This window comes from Cheilinus undulatus, linkage group 4 (genome assembly GCF_018320785.1).
Source record: "Cheilinus undulatus linkage group 4, ASM1832078v1, whole genome shotgun sequence".
NCBI lineage: Eukaryota > Metazoa > Chordata > Actinopteri > Labriformes > Labridae > Cheilinus > Cheilinus undulatus.
In genome coordinates, this window is record NC_054868.1 from 49264856 (window position 1) to 49289028 (window position 24173).

The window sequence follows — 24173 nt, forward strand, 5'->3', positions numbered from 1 at the left end:
TTTCAGATATCCTTGTTAAGTCATCAAATCTGAAAAAGTAAGGAGTAAATATAATTAGATAAAAAGTCAGGAATGTGGGAAAATAAAATGTTTTGTGTTTTAATTTCATATGCAACTCACAATAAGTACTCAAATTGGGATTTTGACTTTTTATTTCATACTTTGGGCATTTCAGCCCATAATTTTGACTTCTTATATAACATTTTGAGCTTTTAGATTCATAATTTAAAACTTTAAGTCATGTTTGACCTTTTTAACTTATGTTGTGTTTTATCTCATATTTCAACTCCTTACTTTGACTTCATGATCTCTCATAATAGTTTGACCTTTTAGGCTCACAATTTAAAATTTTGAATCATATTTCGACTTTTAATTTCATGATTAAAAATTTTATTTCATATTTTGACATTTTAAACTTGTAATTTTGACTTTCTTTCTAATGTATTTGTCTTTAAAAAACATAATTTTTCCAATTCAATTTCATGTTTTGACCTTTTTGAACTAATACATTTACTTTTCTCAGATTGTGAGCCTTTAAACTTATCTTTTTTACTTTTTTAACCTCAAAGTCTTTTATCATCAGTGCAAAGGTTTTTTTGTAATCATATCTTATTACTGGTGAAATGAGGATGACAGCTTCCGGTTAAAAAGGTGACCCTGTTAGGCCCTCAGGTTAGACCTGAATCCCAAATCTGGCCCCTGCTGGGATTGAGTTTGACATAATACAGTGACCTGTCATACAACAAAGCTAAATACAGATTTATTTTCACTTTACAGGGTCTTTAATCGTGATTAAAACTAATTAGTGCACTAATAGTTGAACTTGATTAATCATTTGACATCCCTACTGTCTATTATTTATACAGACAAAACCATGCATGCAGTCAAACATACATAGAACTAAGAACACTAGAACAACAGCATATTTGTTGAATATTTTAAATTTTTTATTAAAAATAACATTCATAACAGTAAGAGTTGTACAACCAATAATTATAATCTGAGACATGTCTGCAACAATAATTACACTTGAGAACTGGAGGACTTCAAATCCTCCTCTTTTAAATAAGTTAAGAAATAAAGTTTTTTTCTTCTCCCCCCCAGAGATAATTTTCTAGAAGCGTTTATACATACAGTGTTGGCTATAGCTGGCTCACAGCGATCTCTAAAAGCCAGGTCTTTAAGACTTGCTTTAATGTGGATATTCATAGCATGTTTTCTAGGCAGGCATTTGGTTGATATTTCATTTTGGATCTGGCAGTAGTACAAAATGAGCAGGCTATCAATATTTTCCAGTACATTAAGCTACAGTACACAGTAGAGCTTTTCTCTAGTCAATGTAGTATGATCAGTGTATGCTACTCCAGTGTTAAATACAGTTAGATTTAGACATTGTAGGATAACAGTAATGTTTGGCATTGAGGCCTGAGCTGCACACTCCAGTTTCCAGTCTTCATCCCAGTGTAGAAATCCAGTTCCTCACATCTCCAGTCCAGTCTTTAGCTCCAAACACAGCCCCAATAAAGACTCCATTTGTGGACCAATCAGTAGTTAAGCCGTCTAAAGTGTTAAAGCAGCCAATCAATGGCTGCAGAAGAGTCTGATAACCTTCCATCGTCACTGGATTTGTGGTCCATATAAGTTACATCCAGTGTTTTGTGTGACTGAAATCCTCCATTACAAGGAGTTCATAAGATTGCACTTTTTTAGATCCATGAAGCTTGACGCTCTGCGGCAGCTCTGGAGAAGGGAAGGTGACTCTCTCTGAAGATTTCCATCAGCAGTGTCCATCATGTCTGCATCAGTCCACAGTGTCAGTCTCCCCACATTCAGACATAACGTTCTCTGTGTTCCTTTGGTGCAGTGCCGAAGCTCATGGTAAGCCTTTACATTTCCTGTGTGGGGGGAAAAAAAAAAAAGGATAAGATGATCTTTTCCTTTTTTCCTTATAAACAAATGAGTGCAACAACCACAAGCTACGAGGATTTTCTCTATCAGGCTCATTCACTTACATGCAGCTCTACATGATCATGGCTCTGATGGCTTCTTTGCTGATGCGTTTGCGGTGTTTCCTCCTCCTGCGGCGAGGGGAGGCTGGTCGGAAAGGGGCCTTTTGGGCTGAGGACACAGCAGGAGACCCTGTGGAGAGGGCTGGAGAAAAACCAAGAGAAGGTAGAGAACACAGTTAGTATACACACTCTTTTAAGGGAAAACACTTTAAAGGTCAGATCACATCCATGCAAAAAAGATAAAAAATTTTTTCTGCATCCAACTCATCTATCGTTCTGCACCTCCCTTTTTTATCTCTCTGCATCTGCAGTTCCTCCCAGTGTTTTGATTGGGGAATTTAATAAATACAGAGAGATGTATTCTCTGATCTTGACCTTAATCTACTAATCAAATGAGTGCTGAATGGCTGCTAGGTCTGAAACCATAACTTAGAGGTATAGATAAAGAAATATGCAGGAGTGCATGTACAAAATGACTCACTGATGTCCAACATTACCCAAATGGTTGGACTAAGAGTTTCTCAAGCAGCGGTTCTTTCTTATATATTTACTTTTTAATTTTGTACTGTCTAAAGCAAAGAGTACTGTTGTTCTTGCTCAGATATAATCTGCTTTTATTTTGAAAGATAACAAGGAGCCTACTAATAAATTGACAGAAAGCTTTAACCAGTGATACTCAAGCCGTGGGTTTTGAGCCACATGTGGCTCTTTTGTCATGATTTGTCACTCTTTTCAGTTTCTAATTTTGAAATATTACCCCAGAAAACCATAAAAAGGGAAACTTTGACCTCAGAAATTATCCATTGCAAGTCACTTTAACCGTTTGTTTCCCACACGTACACAGATGGCTTTAATTGCCAACCAATTATTATTGTCTGTGTATTGCCATTGCCCTTATTTGCAGTTTTTTGCCCCTTGTTTCAATTTTTTTTTGCCACTTTCAATCCATTTGTACTGCTTTAAGCTGGCTTTTGCACTCTTTTTTTGCCACTTTAATCCCGTTTTTGCTCTTTTTCATCAGTTTTTGCCCCTTTTCATCCATTTAAGCTGGCCTTTGCCATTAAATGCCCCCATCCCTCCCCCACCCCTACCATTTTTGCCATTTTGCTGCTTTTTGCCCATGTTGCCCACCTTTGTTGCTGCTTTTTGCCTGTTTCAGTAACTTTTCACTTGTTTTTGGCCATTTTTTGTTGCTTTTTGACCATTTTTGCCTCCTGTTACTGATGTTTTTGTCACTTCTCACCCATTTTTGCCACTTTCTGGCTGCTTTATGCCTACTTTGCCCCTTTTCACCCACCTTTGCCACTTTTTTGCTGCTTTTTGACCATCTTTTGCCACCTTTAACTTATTTTAACTGCCACTTTTAACCACTTTGATGACAGTTTGGTTCTTTGGTTGAATAGGGTTGAGTAACACTGGCCTTACCAAAAAAAAAGAACTTGCTATGGATATAAAATTGATTTAAAAAAAAAAAACAACAACAAAAAATAAAAAAAGACTGAGGGGGACAGCAAAAATGTCAAATGTTGATATATGCAAGCTTTAAAAGTGAAATGAGACATTCAAAGTTGCAGTAGTGTTCTTGTTTTCAGTTTTTACTCTGCAAGAAGACACAACAGCGACTAGGATTCACCTGCAGCCCAGCTTCAGTAGCTTCACTGGTGCAACCAAAAGGATCACAGAGCACAAAATTAATGCAATTCTTAAGGTTTAAAGCATAGTTTTGGACTTTAGTTTCCTTGTGATTAACATGTTAAAGCTGATGGTTGAAATGGAGTCCTTTAAAAAAAACAATAAACTCATAGGAAGAAAAAATAACAGAAAAAATCATATTATACCATACACAATACTATAAACTGCATCAAATGAACTAGAGCTTCATCTTTGGTTCAGCAGCAGAGGGAAGTGCCAGCATGAAATTGAAGCTGGGCGTGTAGCTCCTGTTGTGGCTCTAAAGGCGATGTGAAGGGCAGATCATAACCTTGAGGTCTGCCTAACAAAGCCTGTGACGGCCTGCAGGTTTAAGTCAAACATGAAGCTGTGGGAAATCTCGCTCTCTCACTGCAGAGTTCTCAGGGGATGGTGGAAGAATAGCAGGACACATGTGGTCCAATGTTTAGTCATACATGTTCAGGGCGCTGCTTCCTGCCTGGGAAACTGGCCTCTGATTCTCACATACATTAAAGCAGTAATTACAAGAAATGCTCAAACACAGAAACAATACACACATGGCTGCTGCAGAGGAGTCCAACTGCTAATACCTGACTGGCATTTGTTTTAAAGTCTTGACTTGAAGCAGCAGTAGTGCACAGTCAATGTTATCAGTAACCTCAGAATCTTTAGAGGAGGCTTCTCGGTTTGAGAATATCATCCTCAGGATGCCTTGTTTACATGCTTGAATGCAGTTAAGACAATCTACAATTAAAGCTCCCATAGAGAATTGTTTTTATGATGGCAGTGTGCCTGATTTCTTTTTCAGGAGTCTACTATTGTAGTGAGCAGTGACTCAACGGAAGAGCGAGTGCTACTCTGGGATGTCTTGCACCAGAATGATGGGGTTTATGTTAAATATGTTGATGCCACATGGAAAAGGAAGTTTTGCCTGGAAATCATTTGATGGCATCACAAGAATTGATCTCTAAATTGATGTTGTTCATGGAGGAATACACCATCTATCTGGCAGTGATACTGGCTGAAAGGTTGGGATTGCTTCTTGGCTAGCTTGCATACAGAGCATGGGTTTGTTAAAGCTATCGATGCTGTTTGGGCTGTAGCAGCCTTTTTTTGTCATGCAGTAGGCTCTGTGCCAGATCTGGAGGGAAAATAAGCATACTCAGGGTGGAGAATTTCTTCATGTGATGCTCCCAGTGACCTATTTCAAGTAATGCACATGATTAGCTGGCTAAATGGTTTCATTTGGATCAATCTGGAGGCAACACAAGAATGACAGGTTGGTTAAAGTAATTACTAATCAATCCCTATCAAACACTCCTTCTAAACTGTAACACAGCAGCCGGACACTAGTACCCCCACAGTAGCTGTTCTTAATGACAACTGCCTTGCTGCCACAATTCTCTTTAACCCAATTTAAACAACTACCTGCTATGGCGTGGATAGCATCTAGAAGAAACAGCCCAGCTCAGAACTATTTTGATCTAAAAAATGGGAATTAAGTTGTCCAGAGGCTGCATCAGGTTATACTTGCATGTAACCAAAGCATTTAGTGATGACATTCAGTTAAACAACAAAGAGAATCAAAGGTCTACAGTGCTAGCACTGCTGAAGGTAACTATTTTAAATGCAATAATGTTGTGTGTTTAATTGGATGGGATATGCCAACGTCTGTGGAATATTTAGGAGCAAGGAAATTTCATGACTGGACTTTGTTTTTTTACAGGTGGCATTAGCATCTGATTAAATGTAAATTATAAATGCATGAAATCAACCAGTCTAAAGTAGAAAAAATACCCAGAATAAAAATCAAAACCATGCACTTTTTACAGGACAGAATCATAAAAAGAATGGATCATAGTGGCAATTGGAAAATGGTGTAAAGCAGTGATTCCCAACCCTTTTTCTACTGAGCCTCCCCTTCACATACCTAAGAAGAGCCGTGCTCTCTCAGGACCCACACAGAAAAAAGTGACATGTTGCTGTAAAAAAAAAATGTAAATTTGAATTGTTTTCATCGTTTAAAGCCAAACACAACAGCCCAAACCACACATTATCAGCAAAAGACCCTGGTATGAACCATTTGTATGGGTTTGAAGTAACCTAATATTAACAACCTCGGAGCAGATAGGCCATTGCAGACCCCCTGAAATCTGTGCTACCCAGGTTGGGAAACAAGGGTGTTAAGTGTACAGAATGTGGCCACCACTGACCTTCAGTCCATTTGGTAGTTGCCATCAACATTCATGTACTGAATGTCATCCTTCAATACTTCAGTTATATGTGTAGTATGTACAACTTCATCCCCGTTTTCTAGATCTAAATAGTGTTAAATCGTTGTTCCTACATGATGCAATTGATGCTATGCTATTGTAGGTTTACTGTTTTAGATTAAAGATCGTTGTGGCAGTAGGGCAATAGTTATTGCATAAGTTAAAGTGGCAAACAGCGGCATACAACTGGATTACAGTTAAGATGGAGCATTTGAGGAGTGCAGATGGCCTAGTGGTTGGGTCGTGCCCGATGTACGCGGTCTGGGTTCAAGTCTGTGCCTGTGCATGTCTTCCCCCAGTCCCTTGCCCCTTTTTCTGGCTCTATCCACTCCAATAAAGGAAAAAAGCCCCATAATAAACCTGAGCTCATTCTTGTTCAATTGTTATCTATACACTACGCATATTAGTGCAACAACCTTGAGCTACTAAGATCAGGAAAAATAAGCATTTGAGTGGCATTGTGGGCCTGAATTAATTTAACAAGTCAATGAGTTAACTTGACTAGTAATTCTAGTATCGACTCCCAAGGGTCCAACTTCATCCGTGAAGCTGGCTAGTTGCATGCATTCCTAGTCTTTTCTCTGACTTTTTTCACTCATCTTTTTTATTAGGGAAAAAATATCTGGTGTGTATTTAAAATATTATGTTATTTGTGTGCAGATATAATCAGTAGACAAGTTAGGACAAGTATCTGCATAATGTTACGCAATCCATTAAATGCATGATATTATGACAAGATGAGTAATGGAGAACATCGGGTTTTAACAACATGTGAGCATCAGATGTCAAGTTTCATCACCCAGCACTGCAAGCTGACTGTCCAACCCGCATCCCTTAAAGATTTAATTCTCTGCATTGCAGTTTTCCATTGTTTAAAAATGACAACTGTTCCTTTCATTTTGATTGCACACATAAGCTGAAGAGTGGTGCTTTTCATTGACGAGCATTTGACAGTTGTGAGCCGACTAGTTTTTCCTGTGTTGACACAAGTTAGAGCAAAATTTTCAGTCATGGATTTGGATGTCATTGATGTACACCTTTCTCCACTTTGCAAAGCAAGCTAGCGAGCTCTGTTGAGTGTGGTTAAAAAAATAAAGTCAAGGATATATTCCTATCAGATGCTCCTGGTGTCTTGTCATCTCCCCCTTTCCTTATTCTTCCTCATCTTAGGACGCCTCCATGGTTGCTTCCCATTAGGACTTTCTGCAATTTGGCTACAGCAAACCACACATTAACTCCAGTGAAGTCTTGGTTTTCCTATTTGTACTCTAACACAACTAACACTGATGATTTCCTACAGCAGCAACTTCTTGGGTGAATAAGAGGCAGCACAAAAGCTGGGATATCTCAGCCTGTGCTGTTTCAATTCGAACACTAATGAGGCCAAACTTAATGAAAGATTGTTGCTAAGATATTCAACAGCCCCTCTCACAAGTTGTCTATGTATAATGCTCATAAAATGTAATATTGCTAACAACACTCAAAACCCACCTTCCATTCATAAAGACATAGATCTACACTTGGCTGAGCAGTACCTGTTTTAAATGTGGTCGGTTTTGGTCTCTGCTGAGGATGATGTGGATGAGGATGCGTCTCTCGGTCCAGCTCCCTCTGTATTGTCTCCAGAGTGAGCCGTCTCCTCTCTTCCTCTGTTAAATGACCATACCCACTGGTCACTTTAGAGTCTTTTTCCTTCCCCTGATTGGCCGGCTCTGCCCCGGCCCCACTATTTGCTGACCCACTCTCTTCCCTCTCCTTCCCTTCTTTCTGACTGGCTGTTGCAGTCTCAGTCTGTTTGTGATTCGTGACCTCTGTTGTTGTAGTTTTTAGGCTGGTCACTGAGTCTTTCTGGTTGGTGCTTAGAGGAGGGGTGGGGTTTTGTTCTAATGTGGGCAGAACGGTGGGGCCGGCAGGTGGAGAGGCGCTGTCTGATTGCGGAGCGTCGAGTCGATATTGCGTCCTCAGCCCTTGCTCATGTGTAGCTCCAGGGTTGTATTGTGTTGGATAATGTGGCTGTTGATGATACTGATATTGTTGCTGAAGTTGCTGCTGCCTTTGTTGATGCTCTAACAACTGCTGCTGCCTTTGCATGTGATCTGGATGATGCACTTCCCCACCGCTGTTTGCTACATGCATGCCACTCTCCTCCTTACTTCCATCATACCCGCTCCCGTGCCCAACAGGCTGTGTACTGATGCTATGCTCCGCCCTGGCTTCAGACGGCCAGCTGCTGACTGGTGCGAGCCCCCCAGTGACCGGCTGGTGCACCCTGGGCTGGGTCCAGTGAACCAGCTGGGTGTAGCTGCCCTGCTGCCACTGCCTCGCCACTGGATCTCGCTCATCAGGGCGGTAGTGCTGCTGGTTGTGTTTCAGGTCGTCATGGCGGTGGAGGTCGGCCTTGGAAGTGTGAGTCTTAGGAGGAGCTGGTTGGACAGGCCGCAAAAGGTGCGAGGATTGTGGAGGCTGCTGGGGTGGAGGTGGGTTGGGGTTGATCAGCGTGGGAGAGCGAGGGATGGGAACAGAAGAGGAGGAGGCAGGGGAAGGGGCCTGGCACCTGCAGGTGACATGGTCCTCCACTGAGATGATGGCTTTATCATAGTGGGGTTTCCTGTTTATATATTGGATCTTATACACCTGGGAAGGACATAAAAGGACAAATATTAGAAGACAAAATCTTTAAATATCCAATGAGGCTTTTTTCCTGATATGATGGAAATCAAACAGACACTATTTAGACAGAACCGGAAAAAACACTCAGTTGGTTTGGTGTCATTTAAATGAAAATACTTTACTACTAATGCAGCTGTTGTAATAATTCAGCTTGCCATCATTTGCCTACCATAATTTGCCCTTATTCTACTGTTTTGATAATATACAGTATTGAATATACTTTTCTTTGAGGGTTTTTGATGTTTTTCTTACAAGTTTCCACAGAGCCTGGTACTTCATGTGACATGAGCGCCCTTTACTGGGGCCCCTGCAGACATAAGTGGTTCAGCCCATGTGCCATAGTCTGTTTGCTCCCCTTTGTAAGCTGATTTAATTGAAGTCTCTCTAAAATACTTTAAAATAAGTTTGTTTCTCTTGGTAAAAGTGCTATTTATCAATGCCAGAGGTTCTCAAATGGTATGGCAAGGCACACTGGTGAGCCTTGAGGCAAGTCTTGGTGTGCCGTGGAAATTTGCACAACCATGCATTGATACTACCACTACACAATGACTAAAGATACAGTAACAAGTACAAAACAGGCTATTTAGTATAGCTATGAGGATGGTATGTCTTGAGATTTTGGCTTGATCTCAGGTGTGCCTCTCACAAAGACTTTTGAAAACTTCTGATCCATGCCATGTGATTGTAAAAACCTCCTAAATCAAAATCAAACATTTCTGTGACCATATTGATTTGTTTCTGTGTGATTTAGGCTCATCACATTATGCTATGCTACCAAAACTGATAGCTTCACTGTTGACCACTGTGGTGCAGATCATGTACCCAACGTCGCAAAGCAAAGCCAAAAATGGATTGGCCAGCTTCCACCTCTGTCACCAGGCAAATCTATCCTGCAAAGCTTCAAGCTGAAATGCATGTTTGTGGTCAGAGAATGACTGGACCAATCAGCACCATTCAAGGAGAAGGAGGCGGTAGCTATGGGTGGGGCTTAGCTGCACAGCAAGAATGTAAACAATGGCAGCCAGGTAAGAAACTGACACTATGGTAGTAGTTTTATCTGAACTGGTGATTAATGGTGATTAATGTTGGTCTGTATTGTAGGGTATAGCCTTTGTTATAATGTTGATAATTAACTGGTCTATTATAATAGGCCACAACAGGGTATGGTCTAGAACTGCCCTCTTTGTGAAGCCTCTTGAGGTAACTCTGGGTATGAACTGGCGCTGTACAAACAAAGATTGACTGACTGATATATTATGCATTTTCTGAGCCCATCACTTAAATAGTAGCTGTAAGCAACCTAACATTCTTCTGTTCTTATCAGAAAAAAACAGCATGGTGCAAAAAGTCAAAGTTTCTGCCTGGTTTTTCACACAATGTATGAGAGGAGTCAACCCCTACACTGATAGCCAATTATACTGTTATGTTTCAGAAATGCCCATACAGGCGAATGATTGCAAAATTAAAGCGATGTTGGTAGATGGGACCTTAGGGGGAGCAAAGTGAAGCATAAAAACCGCAATTTTGAGCAAAATTTTATACAAAATCTATAAATTTTTACGATGTTGTCATGGTTCCAGTTTCGACCCAGTATGCCCAAGAAGTCCTCTAAGAGGTATGAATGACAATTGGAGCAACAGGGAGGTTTGCAAGTCAAGACATCCACACAGACAGACAGCTCTCCAATTATAGTAGTTAGATAGAAATCTAGGGCTATGGTCACCAAGTAAGGATCCTCTATATCAGTGTTTCCCAACCATTTTTCCTTGGAGCCCCCCCCTCCCCATGTTCATAAGAAAAACAGAGCCCCCCAGGACCCAAAAGAGAAGAAAAAATGGCACACTGCTGCCAAAAAATCATCATCAATTTTAATTGTTTCACTGATAAAACCCTTAAAAAGGCCTATGCATAATTTTCTCATCAAAAGACCTCTGTCTTAACTTAACATAATAATTGCTTTTTTCATGGTTTTAGTCAAAATTTGCAAATCTAATTTTGGCAGCCTCAGAGCAGACAAAGTCTTGCACCCCACCTAAGATCTTTGGTGCCCTCCCTGGGGGTCCCTGACCCCAGGTTGGGAACCAATGCTCTATAATATAAACAAGAGAAAAAAAAGATCCATCCACCTGAATACACTGAAAAAAAACATCCAATATTTACTTTTCAAGAGTTAGACTTATGCAGATCTAGAGTCAAAGATCTACTTGAAATGTGTCAAACATTAATACTCCACAAAGGAAACCCTTTTGTTTCTTCTTCTAATGGTGAAATATAACAAACATGCAGTGTTTTTTTTTATTCGTGACATCTGCGTACCTGCAGGTATCTGCTGGAAGTGAATGTAGGAACACACTGCAGCACCCTGGTGTTACAACACCCAGAACATCGCTGCACCTCCACGCAGGGTGGCCATAATATAAAGTTGGCATTACGGCGATCTAGCATGGACCTCGTCACCTCCATCACCTCAGTCCGTACTTTACATGCTGCCTGCTGGGCCATCGGCGCCTCCACTATTGCAAGAAGAACAGAGGGGAACAGAAAAAAATGAATATGCATGTCATAAGAAGTGTTGAGAGGCAGATGGTAGAAACAGACGGATAGAAAAAGACTCTAAATGCAGACAGGAAGCGACAGGAATAGATGAGGAAACCTACCAAGACTTCTTGTGTATCGTCCATGGGTGTGGTTTAAGGGTACATCGTGCACGTCTTCTTCCTCCTCTACAGAAAGGGACGAGAGGGGGAAGGAGGAGGTAGGGAGATAAAGGGGGAGAATGAAACAAAAACAAAAACAGAGGGTTATTAAGTTAACTAATTTCATTACAATCATCCAACAGAAAACTGGTCTGCACTGAGCCGCCACTTTAACAAGCGATGACAGAAACTGAAAAGCTTATGAGGCTGTTAGGGCTCATTTTTGAAAAGCTCATTGTTCACCACAGAAAGGAAGCCATTTTTTCTCCTCCCGCTAAAACAATTAGGCTATTTTCTGCTGCGATTTGTCCCGGCGCTGTCAAGAATACTGGTGAGGACAGATATGAGTTGTTAAATTTAGCTCTAGTGAGGACTAGTGTGTTTGCACTATAACATATGTTGTCATTCCATACTGTAGCCCCTTGGTCCTAATTATAACCCTGCTGCAGAGCGCTGTCACTCACTGTGAGTGTGCAGATCACACAGAAAAGCACAAGGTGTTATTAAGTTGCCTTTTAGGCCTAATTAAGTGTCCGCTGCAGAAAGAGAACACTTTTGCAGCTCTCAAAGCCTTTTTTTCTAATTCTATCTCTGCATTTGTCTTCATCTGAATGTTTTTTTCTAACACTTTTTCTTTCATGAAACAACATTAAGACCTATTTCATTTTAATTTCTTTGCATCGCCATAGGTAGCCTGAAGTTTGGCATTAGAGTAACACTTCACTTTTTGCATAGCAAGATTTGCATATAGATTGTCAAAAAAGGCACCAAAAACACAGAAATAGCCAAAAATGTTTGGTGCATTGATGTCTCGCACACAACACACTGGAACATTTCATTCAAGATGTTATACTGTAAATGCAGACTATATATTATGCCAGTATATTTGCTCCAGTTCAGTGTTTTAAAGAGCTATCAAAATGGTAAAATGGTTGAAACCATCCTCCTGCATGCTGATTTCCATTTCCTTCACAAAAGTCCACGTTGGCGAGTTTCTGCTATGCCACTCTTTAAGTACCATCTGAATTTACCATGCTAAATGACCACTGGACATTGCTTTAAAGACAGATTCTCAGACCAAATCTCTGCCCTGCCAACTTTTGACTCACTGGGAGTATTTCCAGTCAAACCAGCGCTCAACTAACCTTGCAAAGCAGATGGACTCACCCGTTTTCGTGTTTCTCACTGGCGAATCCATCTTGCAAAGCTCCAAAAAAGCTCCATAGCTTTAAACAGTGCATTTGCCATTTGCAATACATGTGTAAGACATAGGCTGTACTAACAGGGTGACAAGCACTCGGGTCTACTAGAGCACTGGTTTCCAACCTGGGGTCCAGGACCCCCCGGGGGGGCGCCAAAGATCTTAGGGGAGGCATGAGGCTTTGTCTGCTCTCATGCTGCCAACATTATATTAGCAAATATTGACTAAAACCACAATAAAGCAGTTACTAAGTAGTTTATACAAATGTCTTTTGGTAAGAAAAGAATGTATTGGCTTTTTTAGGGTTTTATCAGTGACACAATTATAATCTAGGTTGATTTTTGCCACTTTTTCATCTCTCTCGGGTCCTGGGGGGGTCTGCTTTTCTTATGTACATGTAGGGGGGGCTCCAGGGAAAAATGGTTGGGAAACACTGTACTAGAGGTGAACTAGACAAAAAAAGTCTGCATATACCTGAGGTTGTTTTTATTTTGTTAACAGATAGCTAACTTTCATGTAGTTTTCTTTAGCCCTCTCACTTTTCAGTCTGACCAGAGTACCTGTCATGGCTCCCTCTGCTACTCTCACAACCTCCCAACAGAAAGTCTTGGCGTTAGTTCATGCAGGACATGGTAGTCATACACCCAGCCATGATCAGCTGATGCCCAGCTGACCCCAGTTATTGCCTCCCAGCTCCCAAAGCCAATCCCAGCTCTTTCTCTCAACACAGTATACTTCTCACTAATCCCTGCTTGCATTAATGCTGTTGCGCAAAGCTGCTGCTTCTACCTCCTCCACTCCAGCCTCCTCCTTTATAGCTTGTCTACAACTGCGTTCAATTTATGGCTATGTGATCGTCTAATCTTGCACTGGATGGTGCAGTCTTTTAGTCAGCATCAACTACAACACCTTTTGATTGCAGTGCTTCAGATTGTCCACCAGTTTTAGGGTGGAAAACGATCAAGTAAGTGCAAAAACCATCCATAATGACAACAAAGGATCCATAAAATGAATCATTCATGTGCTGCCTCAACTCAGACAAACTTTATTCCTGATAAAAACCCAAACTGAGTCACTTCCTTGTGCCCTGTTTCTGAGGATCCCTCCCCCTGTGGGTTCCTCTCTCTGGTCGCTGTTATGTCACGATCTTATTTATGCATTAAGGAATGATCAAAGAACTGCCCATTAATATATGTATGTGTGACTCTGTTCCTCTGAGTGATTAGATAAATGAGCTCTTTAATCAGCTGCCATCCAGCTTCTGCATGCGTCTGCATGCATGAGTTTGTTTTGGACTTTTGTTTATGAGGAGGGGGGAGTTGCAGGGGGGAGGGGTGGTCTCCGACGGTCACACAAACACAAACATGTTCATATTTCAAAACTTGGAGAGGAATACAGAGCAGGAGAACAATGCAGTGACCTTGTGCTGTAAGTCTCTCTCTCTCTCTCTCTCTCTCTCTCTCTCTCTCTCTGGCTCTGTCTTCGTTGACCAAAACACCAAGGTCAAAGTGACTCTCTCTCTCCCTCTCTTTGTCTCTCGCTCTTTCTCTCATCAAGCTGGCTCATCATTCTAGCTGCTGTCTTGGGTAAATATTGCCTTAACGTGGGGCTTGGCATGTATGCTGCTGCATTCCGATCCCCTCAGGCCTCTGTAGACACACCCACACGTTTACCTCCTCCATGTCTGTGTTATTATTCTGTGTTTGTGTGTGTGTGTGCCGGTCATTTGTACCTATTGCGTTGGTCTCCTGCTGCAGTAGAAGCTTCAGATCGTCCACAGAGGAGATGGGAGAGTTCCTCACCAGGTCGACCAGCGACGCAGGGAGAGGATCGCCCTGTGGAGACAGAGATTGGCAACACTTAAAAAAAAAAAAAAACTTTTCAGGTTAATGCCAGAGGAGAAAACCCAGATATTGCAGTGCATGCCAGTGAAGTTTCATTTGTTAAATATTTAAATAGAAATAGTTTTTGTGTTTCAGTTAAGAAAATAATCATTTTGATCTGCTATTGCAGGAAAAATACATCAAAATGGGCCATCAAAGCCAGAAAAATGCAGACATTTTTTAGTTCAATAGACTAAATTTGCATTTCTTAACCTTGTTTGGCCAATGCATCTTTTAAAAATCTGGAATTGATAATGATCTCTAGTCACCCCATCCATCATCCATCCATCCATCTTCTACACCACCTATCCCATTTCGGGTCGTGGGTGGCAGGAGCCTATCCCAGCCTATTACACCTACGGGCGATTTAGAGTCACCAGTTAACCTACGGAGCATGTTTTCGGTCATTGGTTGGAAGCTGGAGTACCTGGAGAGAACCCATGCATTCACAGTGAGAACATGTAAACTCTACAAGCCCCCTACCTCAGTCCACATGTATCAATCTTAATTATTCAACAACTATTTTAACAATTTAACAATTTATCGCAAATTACATTAAATCGCAATATGGCCTGCTGCAATTTTCCAATTGCAGAGGGTGCAATATTTCTTTAACCTGAAATTTGTGTCAAAACACCAGTGTGAAACTTTTTTTGCTGCAGAGACTTCATGCATTACATATCATGCAATCATTCAAGTGGCATATTTTTAGAATAGTGTACAAAAAAATCCTATTTTCTTCATTTTTGAATGTGTTTCTTGTTAAATATGAGAATCATTTAAAATTATCATTCCCTTTAATACAGGGATGTCAAACATTTAATCATTAACTGTCAACCTCATTTTCACCAACAATGAATTTTGGGGGAAAAACCTTAGTACAGATGATAAATGATTTTGAGATTTAAAAAAGTAAAAATGGTAAGTTTAACGTTTCAAAATCAAGTTTTCAAAAGGTAAATATATAAGAAAGTTTAAATCATAATTTTTAAGGGTCAAAACATGAGATTAAAACTTAAAATGATGGCTTTTAAAGGTCAAAATATCAGATAAATTTCAAAATCATTTGGTTAAAAATGTCAAAGCCTGAGAAAAAAATAATACATTTTGAGTTTGACAGGTCAAAATATAACCTCAAATTTAAATTGAAGATAAAAAAAGCCAAATTATGAGATAAAAGTCAAAGTAAGGAGCTAAAATGGTCAAAACATGAGAAAAAATATAAAATTCTGAGGAAAAAGGTGAAAATATTGCTTCAAATTTTAAAATTGATACTCAAAAAAGGTAAAAAATGAGATAAACGATCAAAAATGTGAATTGATTGTCAAAATATGAAATAAAAAGTCAAAATGTGGGTGGGGGGGGGGTGATTGGGGTTTGGGAAAAGGACTGATGTGTGGATGGTAATAAGGTAGAGTAAGGGGGGTGGGACTTGAAAAGCTTCTGCTTCTTCCTACTCCTTTTTCGGACTTATGAGATGAACTATGATGAACTATGATTAGTTCGATTGTTTGCCTGATAACTGTGAGATGAAAAATCAAGAATATGAAACGAAAACAGACATTTATTTTCCCATATTCCTGACTTTTTAACTAATTATTTTAACTTTTTCTTATTTTCATGACAGAACAAGGATAGTTTAAAATAATCAGGGTTAGGTTTACATTTTTAAACTGCAGGAAAGCTGCAGATCAGTGGGCCAGTTATAATAAAAATATGATTTGATCTGGCCAGCCAGGTACAACAGTACCACGGGCCGGATTTGGCCCCCGGGCCTTGAGTTTGACACCCCTGCTTTAATATGACAATTCATGACCAATTTGCAAATTGAGTCAAAATCATCACAATTAGATATTTTTTTTCAAAAGTGTCCAGCCCTAATTTGATTTAATATTGTGTTGGTAATAGTTTAGAATGAATTATGTTTGTTTTTGTTGGAAAATACACGAGATGAGGAACTCAAGAAATAATAACTTATTAAATTGCAATTCGCAAAATTAGATAAAAAAAATCGCAATTAGATTATTTTCCTGAATTGTTCAGCCCTGATTTTAACTAAATGTGACTGCAAAGGGATTCATGCAGTTATCATTTGGCAAGAGACGATTAAAATGTCTTTATTTTCATGGAATGAATATGCACTTTGACCTTAAAACCACACTTTTACGCATGCTTTGATGCCTTTGTCATAAGGCCTTAATCCAGAATCTGTACAGACCTTTAAAACACACTTCACTTTTATCACTCCATAAAACACCTGAGGACGAAAGGACTACTTGATTCTTGTGCAGTGTTTACTGACTATTAACTCGCCTATCCTGATGTATTCCAAACTGATTTCAGGAAAAGAGCATTTTTAGACTATTTTGATAATTAAACTTAAATAATTGGCAAATTTATGGTGGACTTTGGCTAAAAAAAAATGCATTTTAAAGGCACCCCTGACAATACCAGAAGCTAAAAAAAAAGAAGTTGTGATTTTGTGCACCATTATTTGGAAAATCAGGAATGAAAGACCAAAGATCAACTCTAAACTTGTATTTCATATTCTCAGTTTGAATACATTTTTTTAAACACTAACTTCAAAAGTGCTGTAAAACTAGAAATCACTAGATGGATCCCAGTTGAGCACTGAAATATGTTAAACTGCTAAATATTAATATTTCTTTGAATATCAAAAGACAAAGCTATATAAATTGATATCTTCAAATTCCTTTTTCTATCAATTGCTCTAACTTTTGCGGCTTTGTTTAGGGGAAGTCTCATTCAACTTCCTCCTCAAGTTCTTATCCTTTATAGCCAGCATCCTCAAGATCAGTCACTGCCATCCTTTTCCCCTGGAGCAACCCCTGGCTACAGGAAGCATTCAGACCCCCATCACTTTTTCAGTTTGGCTTTGTTGCAGACTGATAAAAATTTGTCATTAATGTACGCCCAGTACCCCATCATGACAAAGTGAAAGAATTTTTGAATGTTTGAAAATGTATGAAAAATAAAAAAGCTGAAATACTGAAATAAGTATTCAGACTCTCCAAAAACACTAGGAATTTAGCTTAGGTTCCTCCAATTTCTCCTGATCTTTGCTGAGATGTTTCTAAACCATGATTGGAGTCCATCTGGGGTAAACTGAATTGATTGGACATGATTTAGAAAGGCACACGCCTCTCTATAGAAGGCAACAAATCACACATTTTCAGAAGGCTACAAAGAAAAATTCTGTTGCATTGAAGGTTGCCAAGAGCACAGCGGTCTCCATTGTTCTCAAATGGAAAAAATTTGGCACAACCAGGACTCTTCCAAGAGCTGCTCATCAGGCCAAAGTGAGCAACCAGAGGAGAAGTGCCTCAGTAAGAGAGGAGACCAAGAACTTCTTGGGCTTTTCTATTACATTGAGAGGCTTGGCTGTACTTGGTTCGACTTGGCACGGCAGCCCAGCATGGCAAGGCATGTGCTCACTACAGCTGAGCTACCAGGGCGTGTCCAGAGCTGATGACGTGGCGTTTTGAGTCTGTCATTAAACAGTTGTGTTCCAGTAGGCACTGTTTAATTCTGCTAGAAGAAGAAGCACCCTTTAGTTTAGCAGTCCACTCACATCATCTTCTTCCATTAGTAAACCACAAGGTATTTTCAAGTTTGGTGCAGCGGTTGCTACGCCGAATAATGACCAACTGCTGTGACATCGCTGTGGTGCACTTGGAGGCAGATGCGTTTGGACCATTCTGGGCAAGTATCGGCATAGCCCGGCGCAGCCAAACCAGTGATGAAAAAGTGAATCAGCACGGCTTGGTTTTGATTGGGGCAGCCAAAATTAGGGAAGAAACCCCATCCCTGGTCACACTCACTGAGTTTGATTGAGCCTGTGTGGATCAAAGTTCCAGAAGGGCAACCATAACTGCAGTCGTCCACTGATCTGGGCTTTATGGCAGAATGGTTAGAAGCCTTTACTTTGTGCAAAAAACACAAGGAAGCTCACTTAGAGTTTAAAAACTCCATGTGAAATGCAGCCCCCTGGGGTCTGGGACCCCAGGTTGGGAGCTGATGCTCAAAAAGATCCATGCTCTTAAAAGTATGTCAGCTACTTCCAACAACTTTCAAAGCCAAAGAAATCCTTAATTTTTTAATAGCACTGATGCTTTTTTGGCCATAAGACTAGACTGATCAATGCACATCACCACAAACACACCATCCCCACTGTGAGGCACAGTGATGGCAGCATCATGCTGTGGGGATGCTTCACAGCAGGGCCTGCTAACAATCAGGTTTGGCTTTATCTTCAAAAATCATGCCACAAGTGTTCAGGCCTATAAGATATCAGCAATCAGGATGCATTCTGGATGCAGTGAATCTGCTTCAGCACACAGTGGTTTTAAACTCTGAATACCTCATGAAACATGAACAGTAATCCTCTGTCTCCACAGTTTACTACGCTCATGTTGTTGAGAATCAAACCATTTAGTTCAGCATTTTATTGTTGTTATTGCTCTGATGAAGGATTTACATTCTTTGCATTAAAGATGGACATCGTTATTGTTTCCACCTGAGACCAGGAGTGAAAGAGGGGGAAAAAACCCTGCAAATGTCGACGACAATGCTAGAAAGTTTAAACTGAAACAGGACAGTGGAGGAAAAACTGCAAGACTCTTTTAATTAATAGTTACATATGCAGAAACATATCTTTATAAATCTTTGCTCTTCTAGTTTCTAACGCTCTGAAAACCTCAAAAGAGAAAGTGTGAGGGGAGAGAGACGATATTTGCAACCAGAGAGAGAAAAGGCCTCATATCTCATTCCTCATCTCCAGTCAGCACTTGCTCCAGTTTCACTTCCTCTTGCAGAGGAAATGATGCTTGTGACTGGTGTTTGTTGCTGCTGTTGTCACTCTCTCCCTGTCTGTTTACCCACAAACACCACTGTTGCTCCCGGTGTAACTCGGGAAATTAGCCCTTTTCACTCTCTCGCACTTTTCCTTTGTGTTATTTCAGCTCAGTTTACCTCGCCGCACCACATGAGATAGTGAAAATACCACTCCCTGGTCCAGAGTTATATTTAAGATTGTTTCAAAGAACATTAGAGATGTTTTTCCAAAGTCATCGACATGTTCAAAGAGATAAAAAGCGTTAGATCTGTTTTTGAGTCAACAAGTTATGCAATTAATTTGATTCTGTCTTAAGAAAGAAAAGGGAGAAATTAATGAGATTTTAATGAATGCCATAGCAGGAATTCATTAAGCATTCAGTGGTTGGTTTTAAGGACAGACTCGTGTGGTTTCTGTGCCAACATCAAAGGCAGATTAGTCAGCGCTCCATGTCACATTTGCTCTTTGCTGGGCTGTAAGTTGATACTATCTCAGAGCGCTCGGAGCATCACTTGATACAGTCACATGCCACCGAGATGCCAAAACAAATTAAGGAGTGTTAGGAATGAGGGAAGAAAATATTTGGGCTCACTCGTCGTGACACCAAGAAAGAAAGTTGCAGCCTATATCTGCTCACTGCAATCATGATGCAATATTTATAGTTCACATGTTTAAATGATCATTAAAGAAACATCTACAGCTCTATTGAAGCAGAAACTTACACTGAGAAGTCTCTTTAATGAGACTATTGAATGTCAAAGTGAAAACAGATTTATACAAACTAATGTCAATTAAGAAAAATATTTAATGTCAAAAAGTTACTGCATAAATATTCACCCCCTTCCTTGGCTGCAATCACAGCTCTAAGTCTGTGTGGATAGGCCTCAATCAGGCTTGCACATCTGGACAATTTTGCTCCATTCTTTGCAAAACCCAAGCTCTGTCAGGTTGCACAGATATCAGGAGTGAACAGCCCTTTTCAAGTCCAGCCACAAACTCTCTGAGGTCTGGGCTTTGACTCAGCCACTCCAGAACATTCACCTTATCTTTAAACCATTTCTGTGCAGCTTTCTCTGTATGCTTTGGGTTACTGACTTACTGGAATATAAATCTTCTCCAAAGCCGTAGTTCTCTTGTAGGCTGAATAAGCTGTTTTCCAGGATTTTCTACATTTTGCCACATTCATTTAATCTCTACCTTTACAAGCCTTTTAGGACTGGCTGCTTAGAAGCATCCCCACAGCATGATGCTGCCACCACCATGCTTCATAGTTCGGATGGTATGTTTGTGGTGATGTGCAGTGTTTGGCATCTTGTCTGATGGCCAAAAAGCTCCATTTTGGTCTCAACAGACCAAAGAACTTTCTTCCACTTGACCATAGAGTCCCCCACATACTTTTTGGTGAACTCTAGTCCAGATTTAAAGTGAGTTTTCTTCAACAGTGGCTTCCTCTTTGCCACTCTCCCATCAAGGTTTGACTGGTAAGGAACCCGGTCACCAGTTGTTGCATGCAGAGTCTCTCCTGTCTCCGCTGCTGAAGCTTGGAACTTTTCAGAGTAGTCATAGGTGTCTTGGTGGCCTCTCTAGTCTCCTTTTCTCTGAATTGCTTGGAGTGTTCTTTTGTCTTCATGGTGTAATGATAGCCAGGAATACTGATTAACCAGTGCCTGGACCTTCCAGACACAGGACTCTGTTTATTACAATCACTTTCACTGCACTCAGCTGATCCCAGTTTCACTAATTGTGAAAGTACTAGCACAAATTAGCTAGATCTCTGTTAAATTAGGTCATTCACTTTAAAGGGGGTAAATATTTATGCAGTCACCTTACATATCTTTATTTAATTGGCATTACTTTGTAGAAAGTGACATTATATTGATTATGATTGATTTATATAATCAGCAAAAGGGGGAATACTTTTTATAGGCATTGTAAAGATTTGCTTATGTATTGGCAGATATTTGTACTTATTACAACCAATACCAGCATGCTTTTTTGATTTTCATAGCTTGAAATAAAATCTTTTTACATATTTTTTCATGTAAATAAAGCTTATACTGTACAAAATTAGATATATTTGATTAAAAATGGGCAAATACACAAACACTACTTAAAAATTATAGGATTTTTCATAGTACAGCCCCCAAAGACAGGGATAAAACAAGTCTAAATACTAGAAACACTGCTAGTAAGATGCATTCAACTCAGATTTTTCCTCCTATTTTTTGTACCACTGGCTTCCAGTCCTTTCCTTTCCTTTCTATATACTTTTTGGGCTTTTTTCTCTTTTTTTTTATAGCGATAGGACAGTGGAAAGAGCCATAAACTGAGATGGTAAGGACCGGGGGAGCCACAGGCTGGACCTGCATCCAGATCGTTCATAGCTCATAAGCTTAACATGACAGGAAGAAGCAAATGAAACATTTTAAAAGTTGGTGCATGAACTATTAACAGAAGAGGAAAATGTTAACCTCTTGGTTTGCAGTTTCTCCTTTTCCTGAAATATCTCTGGCCAGTTAAGGCTTAAATAGCCAAGTTAAATATAAAATTTTAGGGACACAAAATCCAGTAACACCACCGCCTCCTTTTACTACTAATAGTACTCACAGCAGGTATCTACAGCAGGCGCTCTCCCATGCTCTGATAAGACAGCAGGTTACTGTTTAGCTAGACTGAGCGAGAGCTCAGGTTAACCTCACCTGAACTCTCTTTAGCTCCCTTTAACCATCCATTTAAACCAGAGTGTGTGTTTTGGAAAACAAAACATTATCGAGAGAGACTATTCTCAAATAACTGTGATGTAGAGCTACAGTCATGATCAGCTACACGTGAGAACACTGGCATCAGAATCAGCGAGTTAATGATTGTCAAATGAAGACATCTGAGGGCAAGAGGAAACGTAAATTACCATCAGATGTTATTAGTGCTAATAACAATGCCACGTGCTTTTTAACAACCGTCTCAGGTATTTTAATGAGCAATCGTGGTGATAAGGACTGATGCTTTAAAAAAATACTATCTACATAATTCAACAGGAGCACAGGAGAGGGATGAAATAGTAACACAACTCCTGCATACTCCATGAGTTTGCGAGCCCAATTCATAGTGCAGTTTAAAGCTATGATATTTACACCACTGTCACATGCCACCTTCAATATGATTATTGTGGGAGACTCACAGAGTGGGATGGGGTGAGGAGGGTTCTTGCAAAATTGTGAGCTTCATACATGAAGCAGCTTAACTCTTACTACTTGACCTCTCAGCCCCCTAAGCTAGCTACTTTCTGCCAGAGGTGGACTTCTCCTTATGTCTGTGGAAAGCCCTGCTTAAACCCTGGAGCTGCCTTTAAATTCATCATGTAACCAAGTCCAAAGAAAAATCGTATTTCGAGATCCATTGCTTCATTCATTTTCTACACCGTTTACCACATATGCATAGGTAGAACATGCACAGGCCCTGACTGGTTTTCAAGATTTAAAAAGCCATATATGGGCTCAGCGGGTGGAGCAGGTGACCATATATCGAGACCATAATCCTCGGCACACCGGTCACAGGATTGATAACTGGTCTTGGTGCTGTTTGGTGTGTGTCTTCTCCCATTCTCTCTCTCCATGTTTCCTGTTTCTCTTCAGCTGTCTGATAGAAATAAATAGACATAAAGGGAAAAAGCCCCTGAAAAAACATTTAAAAAAGGCCAAATAAAATGCCTTCCCTATTTCTCCAATGCACACAGCTGCAGCTCTTAGACCTCAGATATATGGAACCAAAACTACCGATGGTGGTTACATGCCACCGCAACAATTCCAGTAACTACACAGTGAAAGCACAGTGGTCGGTGAAAAGATTTATCTGGGGCATTTTTGTGCCTTTATTTGATAGATGAGGACAGTGGATAGAGTGAGAAACAGGGACGAGAGCGAGGGAGAGACATATGGTAAAGGGCTTCAGGCTGGATTCAAACCTCGGCCCCCTGCGTACATGGGGCATGCCTTAAACCATGAGGCCACCTGCACCCCAGGTTGTTTTTTTGTATTTTTTTTGCACAAACTTGTTCTTCCATCTCTTTGGAGCAAGAGACTAAAAAACAATAATCCTGCAATAAAAAAAAGTCTTCGAAATACTCACATTTTTGCAAAAAAAAAAAAAAAAAAATCCCTTGCACTTTTGAGAATTTGAGTCATTATTTTAAGTGCGGTGACTCTGAGGGACAAATCACAGCCTCCTGTATTCTGACATTTTCCCACCACCTATCGTTCTTCCTCTCCCCTCTCTCTCCCTCTCTGTCTGTCTGTCTGCTTTGTGGGCGGCGGCGGCTCGGGACACCTGGATGACTTTCACGAGCCATTGGCTGACCTAGTTAAGCAAACACACTCACACACCACTTGCCCCCTCTTTTCCAGTTCACACACAGATGCTTAAGCACTTAACTACCCGCCCAATTTGTCCTGAGAGCCTCACACACTTGAACACACACATGCTGAGGCCATTTGTAAATAAAGCAATCATCGCAGGGACACTGTTGACCACAAAATCACACAAGGATGTCACAGAACTTTGATACACTTGTCAAAGTCAAATAAAACTAATAGCTATTTTTATTTTGCAGCAATAAAAATAGTCCTAGACAAGCAAAAGTGTTGAATTTCTTCATTTCAAATTGTAATTATTGCACTAACTCCTGCTTATAGCCTCGGCTGCACATAAATGTTGGTGTCATTTCAGTGCACTGATATGATACTGATAACTGTTCTGAAAGCATTGCTTGAAAAATTGAAGTCCAGAGGAGTGCACAATAAAACAAGCTCAACATACTCAGGCTTTCTTTTAGTAAGTTAGCTCCTGAAACATCAGGAATCCTTAAGTTGTGATTTTCTCTGCTTACTTAGGCTTTCTACTGCAGGCAGTGTTGGTGCTA

The 24173-nt window shown here is 40.2% G+C and overlaps 1 protein-coding gene across 1 annotated transcript in view; it reads right to left on the reverse strand.

The window, feature by feature from the left end:
• Nucleotides 1–951: 951 nt before the first annotated feature.
• si:ch211-79m20.1 (bromodomain-containing protein 4) overlaps nt 952–24173 on the reverse strand; it is a 37685-nt gene continuing 14463 nt past the window's right edge. Inside the window, exons 2-7 of the mRNA XM_041785667.1 lie at nt 14253–14355; nt 11281–11346; nt 10940–11136; nt 7489–8587; nt 2013–2151; nt 952–1895 (exon numbers count right to left, since the gene is read on the reverse strand). Of these exons, the coding sequence (XP_041641601.1) occupies nt 2021–2151; nt 7489–8587; nt 10940–11136; nt 11281–11346; nt 14253–14355 (1596 nt within the window). The 3' untranslated portion in view covers nt 952–1895; nt 2013–2020. The remainder of the gene's footprint in view (nt 1896–2012; nt 2152–7488; nt 8588–10939; nt 11137–11280; nt 11347–14252; nt 14356–24173) is intronic.